Source organism: Perognathus longimembris, chromosome 7 (assembly GCF_023159225.1).
Source record: "Perognathus longimembris pacificus isolate PPM17 chromosome 7, ASM2315922v1, whole genome shotgun sequence".
Taxonomy (NCBI): domain Eukaryota; kingdom Metazoa; phylum Chordata; class Mammalia; order Rodentia; family Heteromyidae; genus Perognathus; species Perognathus longimembris.
In genome coordinates, this window is record NC_063167.1 from 20106397 (window position 1) to 20125509 (window position 19113).

The 19113-nt window shown below is 47.1% G+C and overlaps 1 protein-coding gene across 1 annotated transcript; it reads left to right on the top strand.

The window, feature by feature from the left end:
* The first annotated feature begins 11736 nt into the window (after positions 1-11736).
* Positions 11737-18685, top strand: Zbtb8b (zinc finger and BTB domain containing 8B). The gene is made up of 3 exons (XM_048349864.1): positions 11737-12697; positions 15304-15482; positions 18075-18685. The coding sequence occupies exons 1-3, from the start codon at positions 11737-11739 to the stop codon at positions 18372-18374; spliced, it is 1440 nt and encodes a 479-aa protein (XP_048205821.1). The 3' UTR covers positions 18375-18685.
* Positions 18686-19113: the final 428 nt, after the last annotated feature.

Consider the following 19113-nt stretch of genomic DNA (forward strand, 5'->3'; position numbering starts at 1 on the left):
CACGGCTCTAGTGGTTCACGCGTTTTTCCCTCTTCAACGAGATCATTCCTGTTATTACACGTTTTTATGTCTCCAGTGCAAAAAGCAAGCAAATAATAATCCCCACCTCTTACCGGGGGCGGGGCGGGGGGAAAGCGTTGCTCCCAGTTATTTTGTCTTTTGTAGTTTTTTCTTTTTTTTTTCTTCTTCTTCTGAGATTTTTTTTCTTTTGCGGGCAGTCCGTGGTCTTTCTACCTTTGTCTACCCAGTAGATGGCTGTGGGGCTTGAATTCAGGGCCTAGGCGCTGTAACTGACCTTTTTGCTCTAGGTTAGCACTCTACTGCTTGAGCCACACCTCAACTTGCTGCTCTGTTGTTGTTATTGTTGTTCTGGTTTAGTGGAGGTAAGAGTCTTTTAGAGAGTTGGGAATGTGGCTTAGTAGTAGAGTGCTTGCCTGGCATGCCTGAAGCCCTGGATTCGATTCCTCAGTACCACATAAACAAGAAGCCAGAAGTGGCGCTGTGACTCAAGTGGTAGAGTACTATCCTTGAGCGAAAGAAGCTTAGGTACAGTACGTGCCTGGGCCCTCCATCACTTGAGCCACAGAGTCATTTCCAGCTTTTTCTGTGATTAATTGGAGATAAGAGTCTCAAGTACTTTCCTGCCTGGGCTGGCTTAAAACTTAGATCATCAGATCTTAGCCTCCTCAGTAGCTAGGATTATAGGCGTGAACCACTTGTGTGCCCAGTTGGCTCCCCCTACCTCCCCCCAAGGATGGTGCTCTGTCACTTGAGCTATGCCTCCATTTCTGGCTTTTTTTTTTTTTTTTTTTTTTGCTGGTTAATTGGAGATAAGAGTCTTAGGAATTTTTCTGCCCAGGCTGACTTTGAATTGAGATCTTTAACTCTCAACCTCCTGTGTAGCTAGGATTATAGATATGCCCTACCAGTGCCTGGCTGGAAATCATCCTCTTTTTTTGTGCTTCATAGAGAATCCCTCAGTAGGTTCAATTGGCTCTGCCTTAAAAATAAAGCAAAAGAGGGGCTGGGGATATGGCCTAGTGGCAAGAGAGCTTGCCTCCTGTACATGAAGCCCTGGGTTCGATTCCCCAGCACCACATATACAGAAAATGGCCAGAAGTGGCGCTGTGACTCAAGTGGCAGAGTGCTAGCCTTGAGCAAAAAGAAGCCAGGGACAGTGCTCAGGCCCTGAGTCCAAGGCCCAGGACTGGCCAAAAAAAATAAATAAATAAATAAATAAAAATAAAGCAAACAAGCTGGGAGTGTGGCTTAGTGGTAGAATGCTTGCATAGCATCCACAAAACTCAGGGCTCGATTCCTCAGTACCACATAAACAAAAAAGTTGGAAGTGATGCTGTGGCTCAAGTGGTAGAGTGCTCAGCCTTGAGGAAAAGAAGCTCAGAGACATTCAAGCGCCAGGACTGGCAAAAAATAAAAATTTAAAAGTAAAGCAGGGGCTGGGGATATAGCCTAGCGGCTAGAGTGCCTGCCTCGGATACACGAGGCCCTAGGTTCGATTCCCCAGCACCACATATACAGAAAACGGCCAGAAGCGGCGCTGTGGCTCAAGTGGCAGAGTGCTAGCCTTGAGCAGGAAGAAGCCAGGGACAGTGCTCAGGCCCTGAGTCCAAGGCCCAGGACTGACAAAAAAAAAAAAAAAAAAAGTAAAGCAAAAACTGAACTACATCTCCATCTTGTTTGCCTGACACAAAAAGTTTTGGCCTTTGTTTTTATTTTTAAATGTTTTATTGTTATTATAAAGGTGATGTACAGATGAGTTACAATTACATGAGTCAGATAAAATGTGTTGTGTACATATATATATACATATATATTTTTGTTGGAATTTTTTTCTTATTTATTGTCAAAGTGATGTACAGAAAGGTTACAGTTTCATACATTAGGCCTTGGGTACATTTCTTGCCATATATATATACATATACATATATATATGTGTGTGTGTGTGTATGTATATATATATATATATGGCCAGTCCTGGGGCTTAAACTTAGGGCCTGAGCACTGTCCCTGGCTTCTTTTTACTCAAGGCTAGCACTGTACCACTTGAGCCACAGTGCCACTTCTGGCTTTTTCTATATATGTGGTGCTGAGGAATCGAACCTAGGGCTTCATGCATGCTAGGCAAGCACCCTACTACTAGGCACATTCCCAGTACCAAGAGTATATTTCTTTTGGACAATGTCACCCCTTCCCTTGCTTTAATTTTTGTTTTTTAAGACAAGGTCTCAGTAAGTAGCTGGCTCAAATTCTCTGATCTCTTGCCTCAGCTTCCTGAGTGCTGGGATTACAGATGTGAACTACCATGCTTAGCCTCACCAAAGGTTTCATATAAGCAAGTAACCTGGGCTATGAAGATGATGTGATCAAATGATTGTCTGTTACTATTTAAAGATCTAACAGAGTGGTTAGGATGTAACTCAGTGGCAAAGCACTTGTCTAGCAAGTGCACCATCCGGCATTCAATCTCCAGCACCAAAAAAAAGAGACAAAAAATGCAGCTAAACAAATGAAAGATCTAACAGAGCCATGGGTCAAACAGGTGAATATTTTATAAAGAAATTGAGATTCAAACCGAGTGCTGGGGGTTCACGCCTGTAATCCTAGCTACGCAGGAGGCTGAGATCTGAGGATCAAGGTTCAAAACCAGCACAGGCAGGAAAGTGTGTGAGATTCTTATCTCAAATTAACCACCAGAAAACTAGAAGTGGCTCTGTGGCTCAAATGGTAGAGTTCAAGCCCCTGGACTAGTACACACACACACACACACACACACACACACACACACACACACACCTGGACCTAAGAGCCCAGGTCACTTTTTGTCTCTGGAACTCCATTGTTCACTGTCCTTGGTGCCTAACATCTCTTTTTGGATCTTATTCAAAATATTAATGCATTCAATTTTTGCCCATCTCTAATTCTCATCCCTCTTTTCACCCAAGTCCCCCTTCATTGTGGCTAGACTTTTTTTTTTTTTTTTTTTTTGCCAGTCCTGAGGCTTGGACTCAGGGCCTGAACATTGTCCCTAGCCTCTTTGCTCAAGGCTAGCACTCTACCACTTGAACCACAGAGCCACTTCTGGCTTTTTTTTCTGTTTATGTGGTGCTGAAGAATTGAACCCAGGGCTTCATGCATGCTAGGCAAGCACTCTTCCACTAAGCCACATTCCCTGCCCACTAGACTCCTTTTGGCAGGTGCAACATTTTTTGCTTGCAGGATCCTAGCTCTGGTTCCCAAGAGGTCCTGACATGCTTAGACCACTAGATGGTGCTGTACACCCATGTGTGAAGCCTGTTTCTAGCCCTCAACCAGGGTTGATGGGAGTGGCCCTGAGAGGTTCTCTGGCTCTCCTTGGAAGGCAGCCTGGGACAATCATGACAGGTGATTCAAGTCTTTCAGATCTCCAAGTAACTTCAAACGCCCAAGTCCACCATAGTTCTACCATGGAGATTCTAATATAGAGTTGGCAAGCAAGAAAAGGACACTGGTTTCCAGTGCAAAATGAAAATGCCTAAGTTGCACACAGAATACTTGAAAGCCAGCTGAGTAGTTCTAGTTCAGGCTTCTAGGACTTCTAGGTACTAGTTCTAGCCTTCTTTAAACTAGTTGTTGAAATCACTATAAAGAATTAAATCATATAAACTTATAATAAACTATATGAAAACGAAGATGCTAAAAACCCTGAAACGTGTCACCATACAATTATTATTCCTCCCCCCCCCCCTTTTTTTTGTCAGTCCTCGGGCTTGAATTCCGGGCCTAGGCACTGTCCCTTAGCATCCTTTGCTCAAAGCTAGCACTTTACTATTTGAACCACAGCACCACTTCTGGCTTTTTCTGTTTATGTGGTACTGAGGAATCAAACCCAGGGCTTTATGTATGCTAGGCAAGCACTCTTCCACTAATCCACATTCCCAGCTCCTCACTATGCAATTATTATTATTATGAGTTTTTTGTGATGAGTTCTCACTAAGCTGCTCAGCCTGACTGGAATCTGTGATCCATTTGCTCCAGTTTCTCAAGTAGCTGGAATCACAGGGTGTTTGTATATGGTTCACTATCATTTATGTGTGTGTGCACATGCAGACACATGTGCATGTGCACACACACACAGGTTTGGACTCAGGGCTTCAAGTTCTTGCTCAGCTTTTTGCTCAAGACTGGCATTCTACCACTTGAGCCAACCTTCCACTTGGACATTTTGTTCGTTAACTGGAGCCTCTTAGATTTGTCTGTCCAGGTTGCCTTTGAACTGGGATCCTTAGATTTTACCCTTCTGAGTAGTAAAGATTACAGACTTAATCCACTAGTGCTTATGGGCTTAGAAACTAAAGGCTAAACTATTTTTGGATCTTGATTCCATTTAGGGAACAGGGTTCTTTCTTTCTGATAAACAGGAATCAAAGAGTCAAAGGGTGTATTGTTTGCTAGAAGAATGAATCCATCAATGTTTGCACAAAATGCTATCTTGGGTACATACCCCAATGGCATATGGGTACCAGGTACCAGGTATACTTTATGTAAACATCTGTTTCTTTTTTTTTTGGCCAGTCCTGGGCCTTGGACTCAGGGCCTGAGCACTGTCCCTGGCTTACTTCCCGCTCAAGGCTAGCAACTCTGCCACTTGAGCCACAGCGCCGCTTCTGGCCGTTTTCTGTATATGTGGTGCTGGGGAATCGAACCTAGGGCCTCGTGTATCCGAGGCAGGCACTCTTGCCACTAGGCTATATCCCCAGCCCTGTTTCTTTTTTTTGTTTGTTTGTTTCGGCCAGTCCTGGGCCTTGAACTCAGGGCCTGAGCACTGTCCCTGGCTTCTTTTTGCTCAAGGCTAGCACTCTGCCATTTGAGCCACAGCACCACTTCTGGCCATTTTCTGAATATGTGATGCTGGGGAATAGAACCCAGGGCCTCATGTATACAAGGCAAGCACTCTTGCCACTAAGCCATATCCCCAGCCCCTAAACATCTGTTTCAAAAGCTGACTTTCAGGGCTGCGGATATAGCCTAGTGGCAAGAGCGCTTGCCTCCTGTACATGAAGCCCTGGGTTCCATTCCCCAGCACCACATATACAGAAAATGGCCAGAAGTGGCGCTGTGACTCAAGTGGCAGAGTGCTAGCCTTGAGCAAAAAGAAGCCAGGGACAGTGTTCAGGCCCTGAGTCCAAGGCCCAGGACTGGCAAAAAAAAAAAAAAAAGCTGACTTTCACAAGTCTTTAACAAAAAAAACAAAAAACAACAACAAACCCAGAACAATGCTGACTGGCAAATGAACTTCCCTGTGGTTGGGGGTATAAAAGACCAGGTCAGAGTCACCCACGGTGGCTTGAAATGTCCTCAGCCCCTGCAGCAGTTGTGGAATCCAGTCTTGTCATTCTTCGTGGGCAGCAGACAACAATTCCAGCTCAGTCACTACTTAGTAAAAGGAGGGTTAGGTGTACAAGGAAAACATTTTGGTGGGGGCACTAGGGTTTGGACTTAAGGCCTGGGCATTGTCCCTTAGCCTTCCGCCTTTTTGTGGTTACTTGGAGGTGAGAGTGTCACGGATTTGTCTGTCTTTAAACCTGGGATCTTCAGGTCTCAGCCTCCTGAAGTAGCTAGGATTACAGGCGTGAACCACCAGTGCCCAGCTAAGGAAAACTCATTTCCAGATTTCTACAGGGAGCATTGGCAGGAAAAAGTTTGCGGACTGCTAAGTCACAGCTCTTCTTCTGCAGGCTGCCTGACTACCCACGGCCTGAGAGTTCAGCTCTCGGGACAAGGATTGCAGTTCTTGGCGAGTCTCTTCCAGTGAAACTCAAAAGACCAAGCCGAAATACAGTTTTTGCCACACCGGCCCTTGCCCCTTTCGGCATCTTGGTACTTGTAGTTTTGTCCACTACATCGTTGCCCAAAAGGCGGACGCCGAGACCACAACTCCCATCACCCCGAAAACGCAGGAGTCTTCAGAGCGCATCCTCCGGCGGAGTGCCAGGCCATTGGCCGACTTGATGGATGGAGGGCCCGCCTCCCTGGGCCCACCAGCCTCTCTGATTGGCCAGCTGCCCCGCCTGTCAGCGGAGCGGGCTCCTGGTGAATGAAAGGGGGGCGTGTCGCTGCGCGTAGCTCGGCGGCCGCGCGATTGGGAACCGGTGGAAGGTGAGAACCGGGAAGCGGGTTCGCGCTGCCTCTTGCATTGCTTATGGGGGAGATTCTCCGTCCTGGAGGCTGACAGGGAAGTGGGGGGCGGGGGGCGCAGGCAGGCTGCTCCTGTCAATCAGCCTCCTTTGGACCTGGCAACTCCTGGGACCCCGGGGCGCGAACCTGCGTCTAACCCCGGGCTCCTTCCCTCCTCCCTCCTGGGGTGGCGCGAGCGAGGTGGCACGAAGGCTTTGGGGTGTCCCTCCCGCAGTGCAGCCTAGGGCTGGGTCGGCCAGGCTGGGGCAGTGTCCGCCGCCGTGATGTCCGTGGTCATTCCGTCCCTCGGAGGCCGCGGGAGGGGCCTGGTTGCTGGTGAAATCAGGAAGAGTGGTTAAAGAGTTGTTAGCCATGGCTGGCCGCTCCCAGCTGGCCTTGGGTCATCCCAATAGTAGAGGGAGGTGAGTGCAGCTGGAGATTGCTTGCCAGTCCTGGTTGATCAAAATCTCTTCTATAAAACGGCACGACATTTGCATATGTAACCTAAATATACCCCCTCAAGCCGTTGTCGTCATATGTAGATTGTGTAAATGTTATATAAATAGTTGTTAGCTGTGAGTTTAGTTTTTTTTTTTTTCCCTTTTGTGGGTCATGGGGCTTGAACTTAGGGCCTGGGCACTGTCCCTGAGCTCTTTTGCTCAAGGCTGGCTGCTCCATCACTTGGAGTCACAGCTTCACTTCACGGTTTTTGAGTGGTTAATTGGAAATAAGAATCTCAGGAATACTTTACTGCTCATGCTGGCTTCAAACCAGGATCCTCAGAGCTCAGCCTCTTAAGTAGCTAGGATTACAGGTATCCAGCTTTTTTTTTTCTTCTTTTTTTTTTTTAGCTGTAACTGGATTTGAACTCAGAGCCTCGAGTTTGCTGGGCTTGCTTATCACTTGAACCGCGCTTCCAGACTTTTTGTTCCAGTAGTATAGCTTGAACTCAGGATCTGGGCACTGCCTCTTAGCTTTTTGCTCAATGTTAGATGGGCATTCATGGCTCATGCCTGTAATCCTAGCTACTCAGGAGGCTGAGATCTGAGGATCATGATTCAAAGACAGCCAGGGGGGTGGGGCTGGGGATATGGCCTAGTGGCAAGAGTGCTTGTCCCGTATACATGAGGCCCTGAGTTCAATTCCCCAGCACCACATATATAGAAAATGGCCAGAAGTGGCGCTGTGGCTCAAGTGGCAGAGTGCTAGCCTTGAGCAAAAAGAAGCCAGGGACAGTGCTCAGGCCCTGAGTCCAAGACCCAGGACTGGCCAAAAAAAAAAAGACAGCCAGGGCAGGAAATTCTATGAGACTCTTACCTCCAGTTAACCACCTGGAAAACTGGAAGTGGCACTGTGGGTCAAAGTGGTAGAGTGTTACCCTTGACCAGGCCCTGAGTTCAAGCCCCATGACCAAAAATAATAATGATGATGATAATGCCAGATTTGTCTGCCAAGGCTGGCTTTGAATGCTTTGAAGTGTAAGACTTAGGTCTCAGCTCCCTGACAGACTCACTAGTGTGAGCCACTGGCACCCAGTCAGCCTTGGTTTTTTGTTTTTTGTTTTCCCCCTTAAGACTGGTGTTCTACCATTTTGAGTCACACCTTCACTTCCAACTTTTTAGTAGTTAATTGGTGATAAGAGTCTCAAGGACTTTTCTGTCTTGGCTGGCTTTGAACTATGATCCTCAGATCTCAGGTGCCTGAGTAACTAGGATTATAGGCATGCGCCACCAGCTTGACAATATCACTATATTTTTTTAGGGACTAACTATGAGAAAAAGGTCTGCACATGCTCAGTACAAAAACAATTTTGTCTCCCAAATATTTTCAGCCTACAATGAATTGAATATGTAGCTGAATAAACACATGCAAACATGGAGGGAAGAAGATTAGAGGAACACCTCTGAGTTCAGTGGGTCAGTAGGTAAAGGAGTCATTGTTGAATGCTTGTGGTTTGTGCGGTGGGTTACGGAAGAAGGGAATGCTTGAGAAAGAAGGTAAGGATGTCTGTCTTTCTTCTTCACCAGGCAGAGTTTAAATTTGATTTATACGATCCTCCTTAGCAGTTAAAAAAAAGGAGTATGCCTTTTAAATTGAAAACATACTCTATCCAGAACTCTCTGCCTGCTGCTGAGGGCTATCAAATTGAATAAGACAGGACTCATCCCTTCAAAGGATTTGTGGTGGGGGCTGGGAATATGGCCTAGAGGTAAAGTGCTCGCCCTGTATACATGAAGCCCTGGGTTTGATTCCTCAGTACCACATATATAGAAAAAGCCAGAAGTGGTGCAGTGGCTCAAGTGGTGGAGTGCTAGCCTTGAGCACAAAGAAGCCAAGGACAGTGCTCAAGCCCTGAGTTCAAGCCCCAGGACTGGCAAAAAACAAAACAAGCAAAACAAAGGATTTGTGGTTTACTGACAGAGTTGCCAAGAGAGAAATAATAGGAAGGAGTTAACCAAAGAGAGAGGAGTCACAATCAGCTAGGCGTTTGTCAGTTGGAATAGAAAATCTAACTCAGACCAGCTAAAACCAAAAAGGACTTACTTGGCTTCTGGTGCAACCTAAATTGCGTCTCAGAGGGTGTCCTCAGGTCCCTGCAGCTGACCTGGGCTACCAACTTTGTCAGGCTGGTTCTCTTGGTCCCAGGTGGCAGCAGCCTTCACTTCCTGCATGCCCACACATGCAGAGTTCTCTTTCAGAAAGTCCAACAAAGGTTCCTTTGCTTTTCATTGGCTATGACTAAGCCACATGACCACCTCTGAGCCAATCACCGGTGGTCACAGGCCATAGACTGTTGATTATACTATATCCTAACACACTTGGAGCCTGGGGATGGATGTTACCAACTTTATGCTAAGCATGTTAGCCAAGAACAGGGAAAGGATGTTTAAATGAAAACCGGAAAGGGACCAGACCATTAGAATGGGGAATTTGTTCTGATTGGACCAGGAAGTAGTTCACCACCCGTCTCCACAAAGCGGTGATAAAAGGTGTGAGCTGAGACTGGATTTACCAGTCTCAAAGTCTAGGTAAGAACTCTGAAGTCTGTAACTATATCTTTTTTAGATTGGAGTAGTCTCTCTCTCTCTCTCTCTCCCCCCCCCCCATACTAGGTGCTTGAACTCAAGACCTTGTGCTCTCTCACATGCCACTCTTATCACTTGAGTTGTGCCTCTAGTCCTGTTTTTTTGCTAGTTATTTTGGAGAAGGAGTCTCTTGGACAATTCTGATTGGACTGGCTTTGAACTTCTATTTACCATATCTCTGCCTTCTGAATAACTAAGGTGATAGGTGTAAGCCACTGGCACAAAGCTCAGATAGTTTTTTGGTTGTTTTTTTTCCCCAGGCCTGGGACTTGAACTCAGGGCCTGAGCACTGTCCCTGAGCTTCTTTTTGCTCAAGGCCAGCACTCTTCCACTTGAGCCACAGCACCACTTCCGGCCTTTTCTGTTTATGTGGTGCTGAGGAATTGAATCCAGGGCTTCATGCATGCTAGGCAAGCACTCTACTGCTAAGCCACATTCCCAGCCCCCAGATTGGGTATTTTTTAAAATAATTTTTGAGTCTTGAAGATGGTAGCACACAGTGCCTAAAAGCACCGATCATGGAGGCCAACACATCCAGCTCTGAGTCCTAGCTTTGTTAAGGCCTAGTCATGTCCTGTCTTCCGTTTCCTTATTGAAATAATCTGGGACAAAATTAGTATTTATGGCCAGGTGCCGGTGGCTCACGCCTGTAATCCTAGCTACTGAAGAGGCTGAGATCTGAGCATTGCGGTTCAAAGCCAGACTGGGCAGGAAAGTTCTAATGACTCTTATCTCCTATTAACCACCAGAAAATAGGAAGTGGTGCTGTGGCTCAAGTGGTAGAGCAGTAACCTTGAGCTGAAGACCTCAGGGACAGCACCCAGGCCCAAAGTTCAAGCCCCATGAACAACAACAACAATTAAAAAATAGTACTATGGAGTTTTCTTTTTTTTTTCTTGTTTTCTTTTTTCAGGCAGTATCTTGCTATGTAGCGCAAAGTGGCTTCAAACTCAGGATACTCCTGCTTCAGCTTCCTGAAAGCTGGAATTACAGGCATGTTCCATCACACCCCCCCTTTTTTTTTTTGGCCAGTCCTGGGGCTTGGACTCAGGGCCTGAGCACTGTCCCTGGCTTCTTTTTGCTCAAGGCTAGCACTCTGCCACTTGAGCCACAGCGCCACTTCTGGCCGTTTTCTGTATATGTGGTGCTGGGGAATTGAACCCAGGGCAGGCACTCTTGCCACTAGGCCATATCCCCAGCCCCCCAGCACACCCCCTTTTTTAAAAAATAATTTTTAAAATAAAAATTCATAGAAATGCCAAGTGCTGGTGGCTCATACTTGTAACCCCAGCTACTCAGGAGGCTGAGATCTAAGGATCTGGTTAAAGCCAGCCGTGGCAGGAAAGTCTTTAAGACTTTTATCTCCAATTAAGCACCAGAAAACCAGAAGTGGAGGTGTAGCTCAAAGTAAAAGAACTCTAGCCTTGAGCACAAAAAGCTCAAGGACAGCATCCAGGCTCTGAGTTCAAGCCCCAGTATCAGGAAAAATATTGATAATCTATGTGAAACAAACATATTATGTCCACAAAGCAGTTAGCGATAGCTTTTCAATTTTCTTTTTGTTGTTGTTATTTGTCATTGAGGTGGATAACATCTTATTTTGTTAGATCTACAACAGCTTATACTACAATGGCACAGTGGAGCCAGTGGTTTTAGAGGAATTTAAATTTTTTTTTTTTTTGGCCAGTCCTGGGCCTTGGACTCAGGGCCCGAGCACTGTCCCTGGCTTCTTCCCGTTGAGCTAGCACTCTGCCACCTGAGCCACAGCGCCCCTTCTGGCCGTTTTCCATATATGTGGTGCTGGGGTATCGAACCAAGAGCTTCATGTGTAGGAGGCAAGCACTGTTGCCACTAAGCCATATTCCCAGCCCCGAATTTAAAAATTTTTTAATTTTGTCAAGGTTATACAGAGGAGTTACAGTTAAATAGTAAGGTAGTGAGTACATTTCTTGTCAAACTTGTTCCCTCCTCCCTCATTTTTCTCCCACCTTCCCTCCTTAGAGGAACTTATTTATTTATTTATTTTTGCCAGTCCTGGGCCTTGAACTCAGGGCCTGAGCACTGTCCCTGGCTTCTTTTTGCTCAAGGCTAGCACTCTACCACTTGAGCCACAGCGCCACTTCTGGCTTTTTCTATATATGTGGTGCTGAGGAATCGAACCCAGGCTTCATGCATGCTAGGCAAGCACTCCACCACTAGGCCACCTTCCCAGCCCCTTGAACCACGACTTCACTTCTGGCTTTTTTGTTGGGTTAACTGGAGATAAACTCTCCTAGACCTTCCTGCCAGGGCCGACTTTGAACCGAGATTCCTTAGATCTCAGCCTCCCGAGTTGCTAGGATTACAGGTGTGAGCCACTGGCGCCGGGCTAGAAACGAACTCGTCATGGTAAGGCTGGGATTTGTGAATTCACTCACATAAAAACATCTTGTCAGGGATCCAGGCCCGGGGAGAGAGCAGAGCCGCGGTGGGAGCGATGGAGGCGCAGTCGTACTGTGCCAAGCTCCTGGGGGAGCTGAACGAACAGCGGAAGAGGGACTTCTTCTGCGACTGCAGCATCATCGTGGAAGGGCGCATCTTCAAGGCGCACCGGAACATCTTGTTTGCCAACAGCGGCTACTTCCGCGCCCTGCTCCTCCACTACATCCAGGACAGCGGGCGGCACAGCACGGCCTCGTTGGACATTGTCACCTCGGATGCCTTCGCCGTCATCTTGGATTTCCTCTACTCGGGCAAGTTGGATTTGTGTGGGGAGAACGTGATCGAAGTGATGTCGGCGGCCAGCTACCTGCAGATGAACGACGTGGTGAGCTTCTGCAAGGCCTACATCCGGTCGTCGCTGGACATCTGCAGGAAGATGGAGAAGGAGGCCGCGGTGGCTGCCGCCGCGGCGCCTCGGGACCCTCGGGACGGCAGGGGGAGCCCCATTTCGGGGAGGGAGGGGACCTCCTGTCGTACCCAGAGCTGGGGCAGCTCCCCAGCCTTGGCTGAAAGGAGCGGGGACCGCTCGAGATCGCCCCCGTGCGACGACTGCGGGGACTGCCACGCCTCGGAGCTGCTGCTGAAAGACAGCCAGGGCTGCGGCTTGGCCCACAGTGACCCCCTGTCTTCTTTTCCGGGAAGGGTCGAGCCCAAAGGGGAGCCTGATGGGGCCGCAGCGGAGGGGGAGGAGGGTGAACAGCAGCTGCAGTTCACGGCCCCGCCGAGCCTGGCCCGCGTGGAGGAGGGCCTGCCCAGCAGCCCTGCGGGGGACTTGGCGTACACCAACTGCCAGGTGAAGCAACTCCTGGAAGCTCTCCTGCGCAGCGGGGCTGCCCACAGCAAAGACGACGCAGGCCATCATTTTTCCCGGAGTCTGGAGGGAAGGCCAGACCGTGCAAGAGTAGCCATGAGTTCCATGATGGACGTCCGGAATGACTGGTATGCAGAGGACGCAGGTGAGCGCCGTTCCCGTTCATCACCCCTGCAGGCATGTAGCATGCACCCGGGATGCCCTCTGCTCCTGCGTCATTGGGATTGTCATGGTCCTCACCACCATCATCATCATCATCACCGTCATCATCATCACCACTACCACCTCCAGTAGGTATTAACTGAGCATCTCTTGTATACAAAACATGGTTTCTTCACAGGCCTTTTGTGTTTTGCCTCTAGGACTTCATTCCATAGCTGCCTCCTTGAGGAACTGGTTTCAGGACTCCTCTCTCATAATAGGGTCTGCAGGTACTCAAGTCTCTTGACTTGATGCTTAGAGTAATGTACTTATATACATTATTTTTATTTTATTATATTTTAACTTTATTTACTTATTGGTTGCCAGTCCTGGACCTTGGACTCAGCACCTGGGCACTGTCCCTGGCTTCTTTTTGCTCAAGGCTAGAACTCAACCTCTGGAGCCACAGCACCACTTCCAGCTTTTTCTGTGTATGTGGTGCTGAGGAATCAAACCCAGGGCTTCATGCATGCTAGGCAAGCACTCTACTGCTAAGCTACATTCCCAGCTCCTATTTACTTATTTAATCAGTCATGGGGCTTGAACTCTGCACCTGGGAGCTGTTCCTGAGCTCTTCAGCTCAAGGCTAACACACTCTACCACTTGAACCATAGCACCACTTCTGGTTTTCTGGTGGTTAATTTGAAATAAGAGTCTCATGGACTTTCCTGCCCGGGATTGGTTTTAAACTACCATCCTCAGATCTCAGGGTTGGCTTTGAACCTCCATCTTCATATCTCAGCCTCCCCAGTAGCTAAGATTACAGGTGTGAGCGCTGGAACCCAGCTTAAATTTATTTTTGTATGTGTCAGTACTGGAGCTTGAACTCTGCCTTGCTCTCTACTTGGCACTCCCCACCCCCCCAAAAAAAAACCCAAGCAAACAAACAAAGGCTCAAGGATGGACTGGTGCCTTACCACTTGAACCACAGTTCTATTTCCAGATCTTTATTGGTTAATTGGGGGTAAGAGTGTCACAGACTTTTCTGTCCCAGCTGGCTACAAACCTTGATCCTTGGGTTTTAGCTTCCTGAGTAGCTAGTATTACAGGTGTGAGCCATTGGTGTATGACTTTACTGTGTGTTTTTATAGCTTGTCAAGGGAGCTGTACAATGCCAGTATGGGGAAATAACTTGAAGGCTCCACAGTGGCAGGAAGTAGGCGGCATGAGCTATAGCTTTTATCCCAGGAAACAGACGATCATTCCTGTTTTGTAGGCATCTCCAGCTCTGCAGTGTGATCTGAGGAAGATCATAGTTTGACTGATATCTCTAGCAGTATGCTGTAAGATGCTGCTTTTTCTTAGGAAAAAGCAGATCAACAGATATTGAAGTCACCATGGCTTTTGCAGAATTTCAGGCATTAATTAGTAGAAGGAGAACTAGAAACCAAAGAGAATAATCTCCAATCTGACACAAAACAATGTTGGGCTCTCCCTTGAAATTCTGCTTGTCCTTTTTCTTTTTCTTTTTTCTTTTTGTAGCATTTCAGATACATGTCCTGAGAAGGTACTAGAGAAATGAGTTACTCCACAAAGCCTGGGCCACTTAACGGATAAATAAATACTGAGTTGCTGGGTGCTGGTGGCTCATACTTGTAATCTTAGCTACTGAGGAGGCTGAGATCTGAGGACTGAGATTTGAAGCCATCATAGGCAGGGAAGTCCATAGACTGATTTTCAATTAACCACCAGAAGAAAAGACAGCTGTAATTCACGTGGTAGAGCACTAGTCTTGAGCTAAAAAGCAAAGGGGCAGGACCTAGGCCCTAAATTCGAGCCCCAGTACTGGCACAAAAGGCAGGCAGGCGGGCAGGCAAGCTAGCAAACAATATTGTGAGATATCACTGTGGGCATTTCTTTATTCATCCCTTCATTCTAGTCCAGAAGTCTGACTCATCTCAGGAGGTTTTCAAACTTTTGAAGGTATTGAGAGGATCTCTGTTAGCTCACGCACAGTGGGACAGGCTGGGTGGCTTACATAACAGTTCTCACAGTTCTGAAAAACTGAGAGTCCAAGGTCAAGGTGAAATGGCTGTAAACCAGATCTACAGTCATCCACCTTTGCACTGGGCCCTTACTTGCCCTTTTCTTTGAATGTGCCATGAGTGGGGGAGGGGTGGGGACATGGAGGAGAGACCAAGAGCTTCCCTATCATTAGAATCCCACCTCTATGACCTCGTTTGCCTCAATTAACTCTTTAAAGGGCTTATCTCCCAATTTACTCACTTCAGGGGTTAAGGCTTCAAGGTATAAATTCAAGGTGGAAGACATTGAATATTATGTGAGGTGTTTTGCCTGCTATGGGTTCTGAGATTGCAATCTGAGCTGTATTTCTGACTGTAAGACACATTCAGAGACATTTACCAGTTAGTACTGTGCCTCAGCACCCCACTTGAGTCCGAGAGCCAAAGTGAAAATTCCATCTGGTGCCCTGCTCATGGCTTTCTCCCTGGTGGAATCCTCCAGCTCCCCATCCTGTCTGTTCACCAGAGGGTGGCTCGGGTTGTCGCTGCTTATAGTACATCTAACCCAGTCCCTTGGGTTTTCCAGGTGACGTGCTGGTGGTCCCCATCAAGCTCCACAAGTGTCCTTTCTGCCCTTACACGGCCAAGCAGAAAGGCATCCTGAAGCGCCACATCCGCTCACACACAGGCGAGCGGCCCTACCCTTGCGAGACCTGCGGCAAAAGGTTCACAAGACAGGAGCACCTTCGGAGCCACGCCCTGAGCGTAAGGACCAACCCCGCCCCCCGCATTTTCTGTGAACATAAATTTCTGCTATACCGAGCTTCAGCAGGGATAATGGCATTTAAAGTTAAAACTTAAACCAGATGTCCATGGCTCACACCTATAATCCTAGCTACTCAGGAAGCTGAGATCTGAGGATGGTGGTTCAAAGTCAGACCAGGCAGAAAAGTCTGTGAGATTCTTAGCACCAGAAAGCTGTAATTGATGCTGTGGCTCAAAGTGGTAGAGCACAAGCCTTGAGCACAAAAACTCAGGGACACCATTCAGGCCCTGAGTTCAAGCTCCAGGACCAGCAAAAAATAAAATAAAATAAATATATATGTATATAATATAATAAATAAATAATAAAGAAAACTAGTCTGTTTCTATGTAAGTTTTAAGTGTGTGTGTGTGTGTGTGTGTGTGTCCTGGGGCTTGAACTCAGGGCCTGGGCACTGTCCCTGAGCTGCTTTTGCTCAAGGCTAGCACTCTACCATTTGAGCCACAACGCCACTTCTGGCTTTTTCTGTTTATGTGGAACTGAGGAATTGAACCCAGGGCTTCATGCATGCTAGACAAGCACTCTACCGCTTAGCCACATTCCCAGCCCAACAGACTAGTTTTCTAAGGGGAAGAGTCAGAAACGTTTTGATCCTTATAAGGGGCAGTTGTCAGAAGGTCGGGGACACTGGGGGATTTGAGAGGGGGTTGTGGGTCTTCTTCCACCTGTGTGATGCCAAAGGCAAGCTACTGCCTCTGTGTCCCCACCAGCCCCAGCACTGGGAAGAGGGAAAGAGGAAGGACATCCTATATTTAGATATATAGATATAGATATAGATATAGATATGTATATGTATATATATAGGTATATATATAGGTATATATATGGGGTATACTTACAGAGGTGCCTGTGGGCAGCAAATAGAGCTCCTGTCCAGGGGGAGTGCCCCTCTAACTAGCTGCCCCTTGGCACTGTTTTCATGGTCACTGGCAACTCCTATCGGCTACACAGCATTTGGACCATTTACAAAGATGTTGTATTTATGGCTGTCTCTGAGCAAGGTAATGAATCTTTGAAATAGCTAGTATAAAAATAGTTTGGACTTCCAAGAAGGCTATGAAGAACATAGAGCTGGGGATGGAGTTCAGTGGTAGACTGCTTGCCTGGAATACTTGAGGCCTTGAGTTTGATCCTAAGAATGATAAGGAAGGGATGGGGAGAGGGAAGGAGGTAGGGAGGGGCAGAAGGAAACAAGAATGGAGGAAGTGTAAAAAAAGAATCACAATATTTGCAAGGCATATGTCTGAAAAGGATCTAGAAGACACAGATCAGGGAAGATCACAGTTCCAGATTAGCCTGGGCAAAAACACCCATCTCAATCCATAGCTGGAGGCATATGACATGTGTCTTGGCTACATGGAAAGTATAAATAAGTAGGATGCAGTCTGAGTTAGCCTGAGTATACAGGTGAGAAAATAAACTGGGCTGGGAATGTAGCTTAGTGGTAGAGTACTTGCCTAGCATGTACCAAGACCTGGGTTCCATTCCTCACTACCACATCAACAGAAAAAGCCAGAAGTGGCACTGTGGCTCAAATTGTAGAGTGCTAATCTTGAGCAAAAGTAGCTCAGGGACAGTGCCCAGGTCCTGAGTTCAAGCCCCAGGACTGGAAAAAAAATTATAATAAAAATATAAATGAATTAATAAATTAATTTATTTAAGCTAATCAGTTCACTGAGTGCCCTTTATGCCAGGCACCCAGGATCAATGAGGCCACCTCTGCCCCTGCAGCCTTGGGTCTTAATGACTGTAAATTGTAAGTTAGTGAACTTCATGAATTTTGCCAACAATTTGCTGGAAGTAGAGCAAAGGAAGATGCTTACATCGACTATATAGCTGGGAGCCCTAAGCTGTCCCAGGGCATCCAGGAAGCCTTCCATGAAAAGTATTAAAAGAGAGAGGGGCTGGGAATGTGGCTTAGTGGTAGAGTGCTTGCCTAGCATGTACAAAGCCCTGGGTCCTATTCCTTAGCACCACATAAAGAGAAAAAGCTGGGCTGGGAATATGGCATAGTGGTAAAGTGCTCGCCTTGTGTACAGGAAGCCCTGGGTTCGATTCCTCAGCACCACATATATAGAAAAAGCCAGAAGTGGCGCTGTGGCTCAAGTGGTAGAGTGCTGGCCTTGAGCAAAAAGAAGCCAGGGACAGTGCTCAGGCCCTGAGTCCAAGGCCCAGGACTGGCAAAAAAAAAAAAAAGAGAAAAGGCTGGAGCTGTGGCTCAGGAGGTACAGTGGTAGCCTTGAGCAAAGAAGCCAAGGACAGTGCTCAGGCCCTGAGTCCAAGCCCTGGGACTGGCAAAAAAACAACAAAAAAACACAAAAAAGTATTAAGAGGGGTGAGAAGCTTGTGTTGGGGAGGAGTGGAAGTTAGTTCCAGGTAAGACCAGTGGCCCTGGAGGAGAAAGGATCTGAGACTGCACAAGGAGAGGGTAGGAAATGAAGCTGGAAGTCAGGGAGTGTCAGGTCACATGGAGCCCATGGACTATAGCTCAGCCCCTAGTTGGTGACACTTAGTGTGTCTGCTGGTGGTTACAGGTGCACAGATCCAACCGTCCAATCATCTGTAAAGGCTGCAGGAGAACTTTCACAAGCCACCTGTCTCAGGGCTTGCGGCGTTTTGGGCTGTGTGACAGCTGCACCTGTGTTACAGACACTCACTACGAGGATGATCTGATGCCCATCAACCTTAGTCTGGTGGAGGCCTCATCTGAAAGCCAAGAAAGGAGTGACACAGACAATGACTGGCCGATCTATGTGGAGTCCGGTGAGGAGAATGACCCAGCTGCAGAGGAGTCTGATGACAAACCACAGATTGGGCCTAACTTCTCAGATTGAGAGACATTTAACATAACCGTAAATCAGTGAGGATGGTGGGGAAAGATATAGAATGTGTTATTGCTTACTCTATGCTGAAAACCACTATTTGTTCCATTTTGTGGAACCTTAAAAGGAATGTTTTTTTCCCACGGTTGTTATACTTGCATTTTATTAGACTATATGATAGAAGTTGGATGTTGTGATAAAAACTAGTAACTTTTGCTAGCTATAGTGGATCACACCTAATAATGCTACCAACTCAGGAGGCTGATATCTGAGCATCATAGTTGAAAGTCAGCCTGGTTCGGAAAAGTCTATGAGACTCTCATACCAATTAACAAGTAAAAAGCCAGAAGTAGAGCTTGGCTCAAACAGGAACGTGCCAGCTTTGATCAAGAAGCTAAGGGGCAATGCCCAAATCTTGAGTTCAAGCCCCAGTACCAGCACACATACACAGAAAAAACTATTAACTGTGTATGTGTGTGTGGCTCCTGGGGTTTGAACTCAGGGTCTGGGCACTGTCCCTAAGATTCTTTTTCTCAAGGCTAGCACTCTACCACTTGAGTCACAGTGCCACTTCCAACTTTTTCGGATTAGTTTATTGGAGATAGGAGAGTCTCATGAACTTTTCTGCCCAGGCTGGCTTCAAACCACAATTCTCAGGTCTCAGCCTCCTGAGTAGCCAGGATTATAGACATGAGCCACCAGCACCCTGCAAGACCAGTAGCTTTTGAGTGCAGTGCCCTTGGGTTTCTCA

What these genes read in the sequence shown, in the direction of transcription:
- Zbtb8b (XM_048349864.1), top strand. Translation starts at nt 11,737, where the DNA reads ATGGAGGCGCAGTCGTACTGTGCCAAGCTCCTGGGGGAGCTGAACGAA. An exon ending in CTGGTATGCAGAGGACGCAG is followed by an intron (nt 12,698 to 15,303) that starts GTGAGCGCCGTT and finishes TGGGTTTTCCAG; the next exon opens with GTGACGTGCTGGTGGTCCCC. An exon ending in TTCGGAGCCACGCCCTGAGC is followed by an intron (nt 15,483 to 18,074) that starts GTAAGGACCAAC and finishes TGGTGGTTACAG; the next exon opens with GTGCACAGATCCAACCGTCC.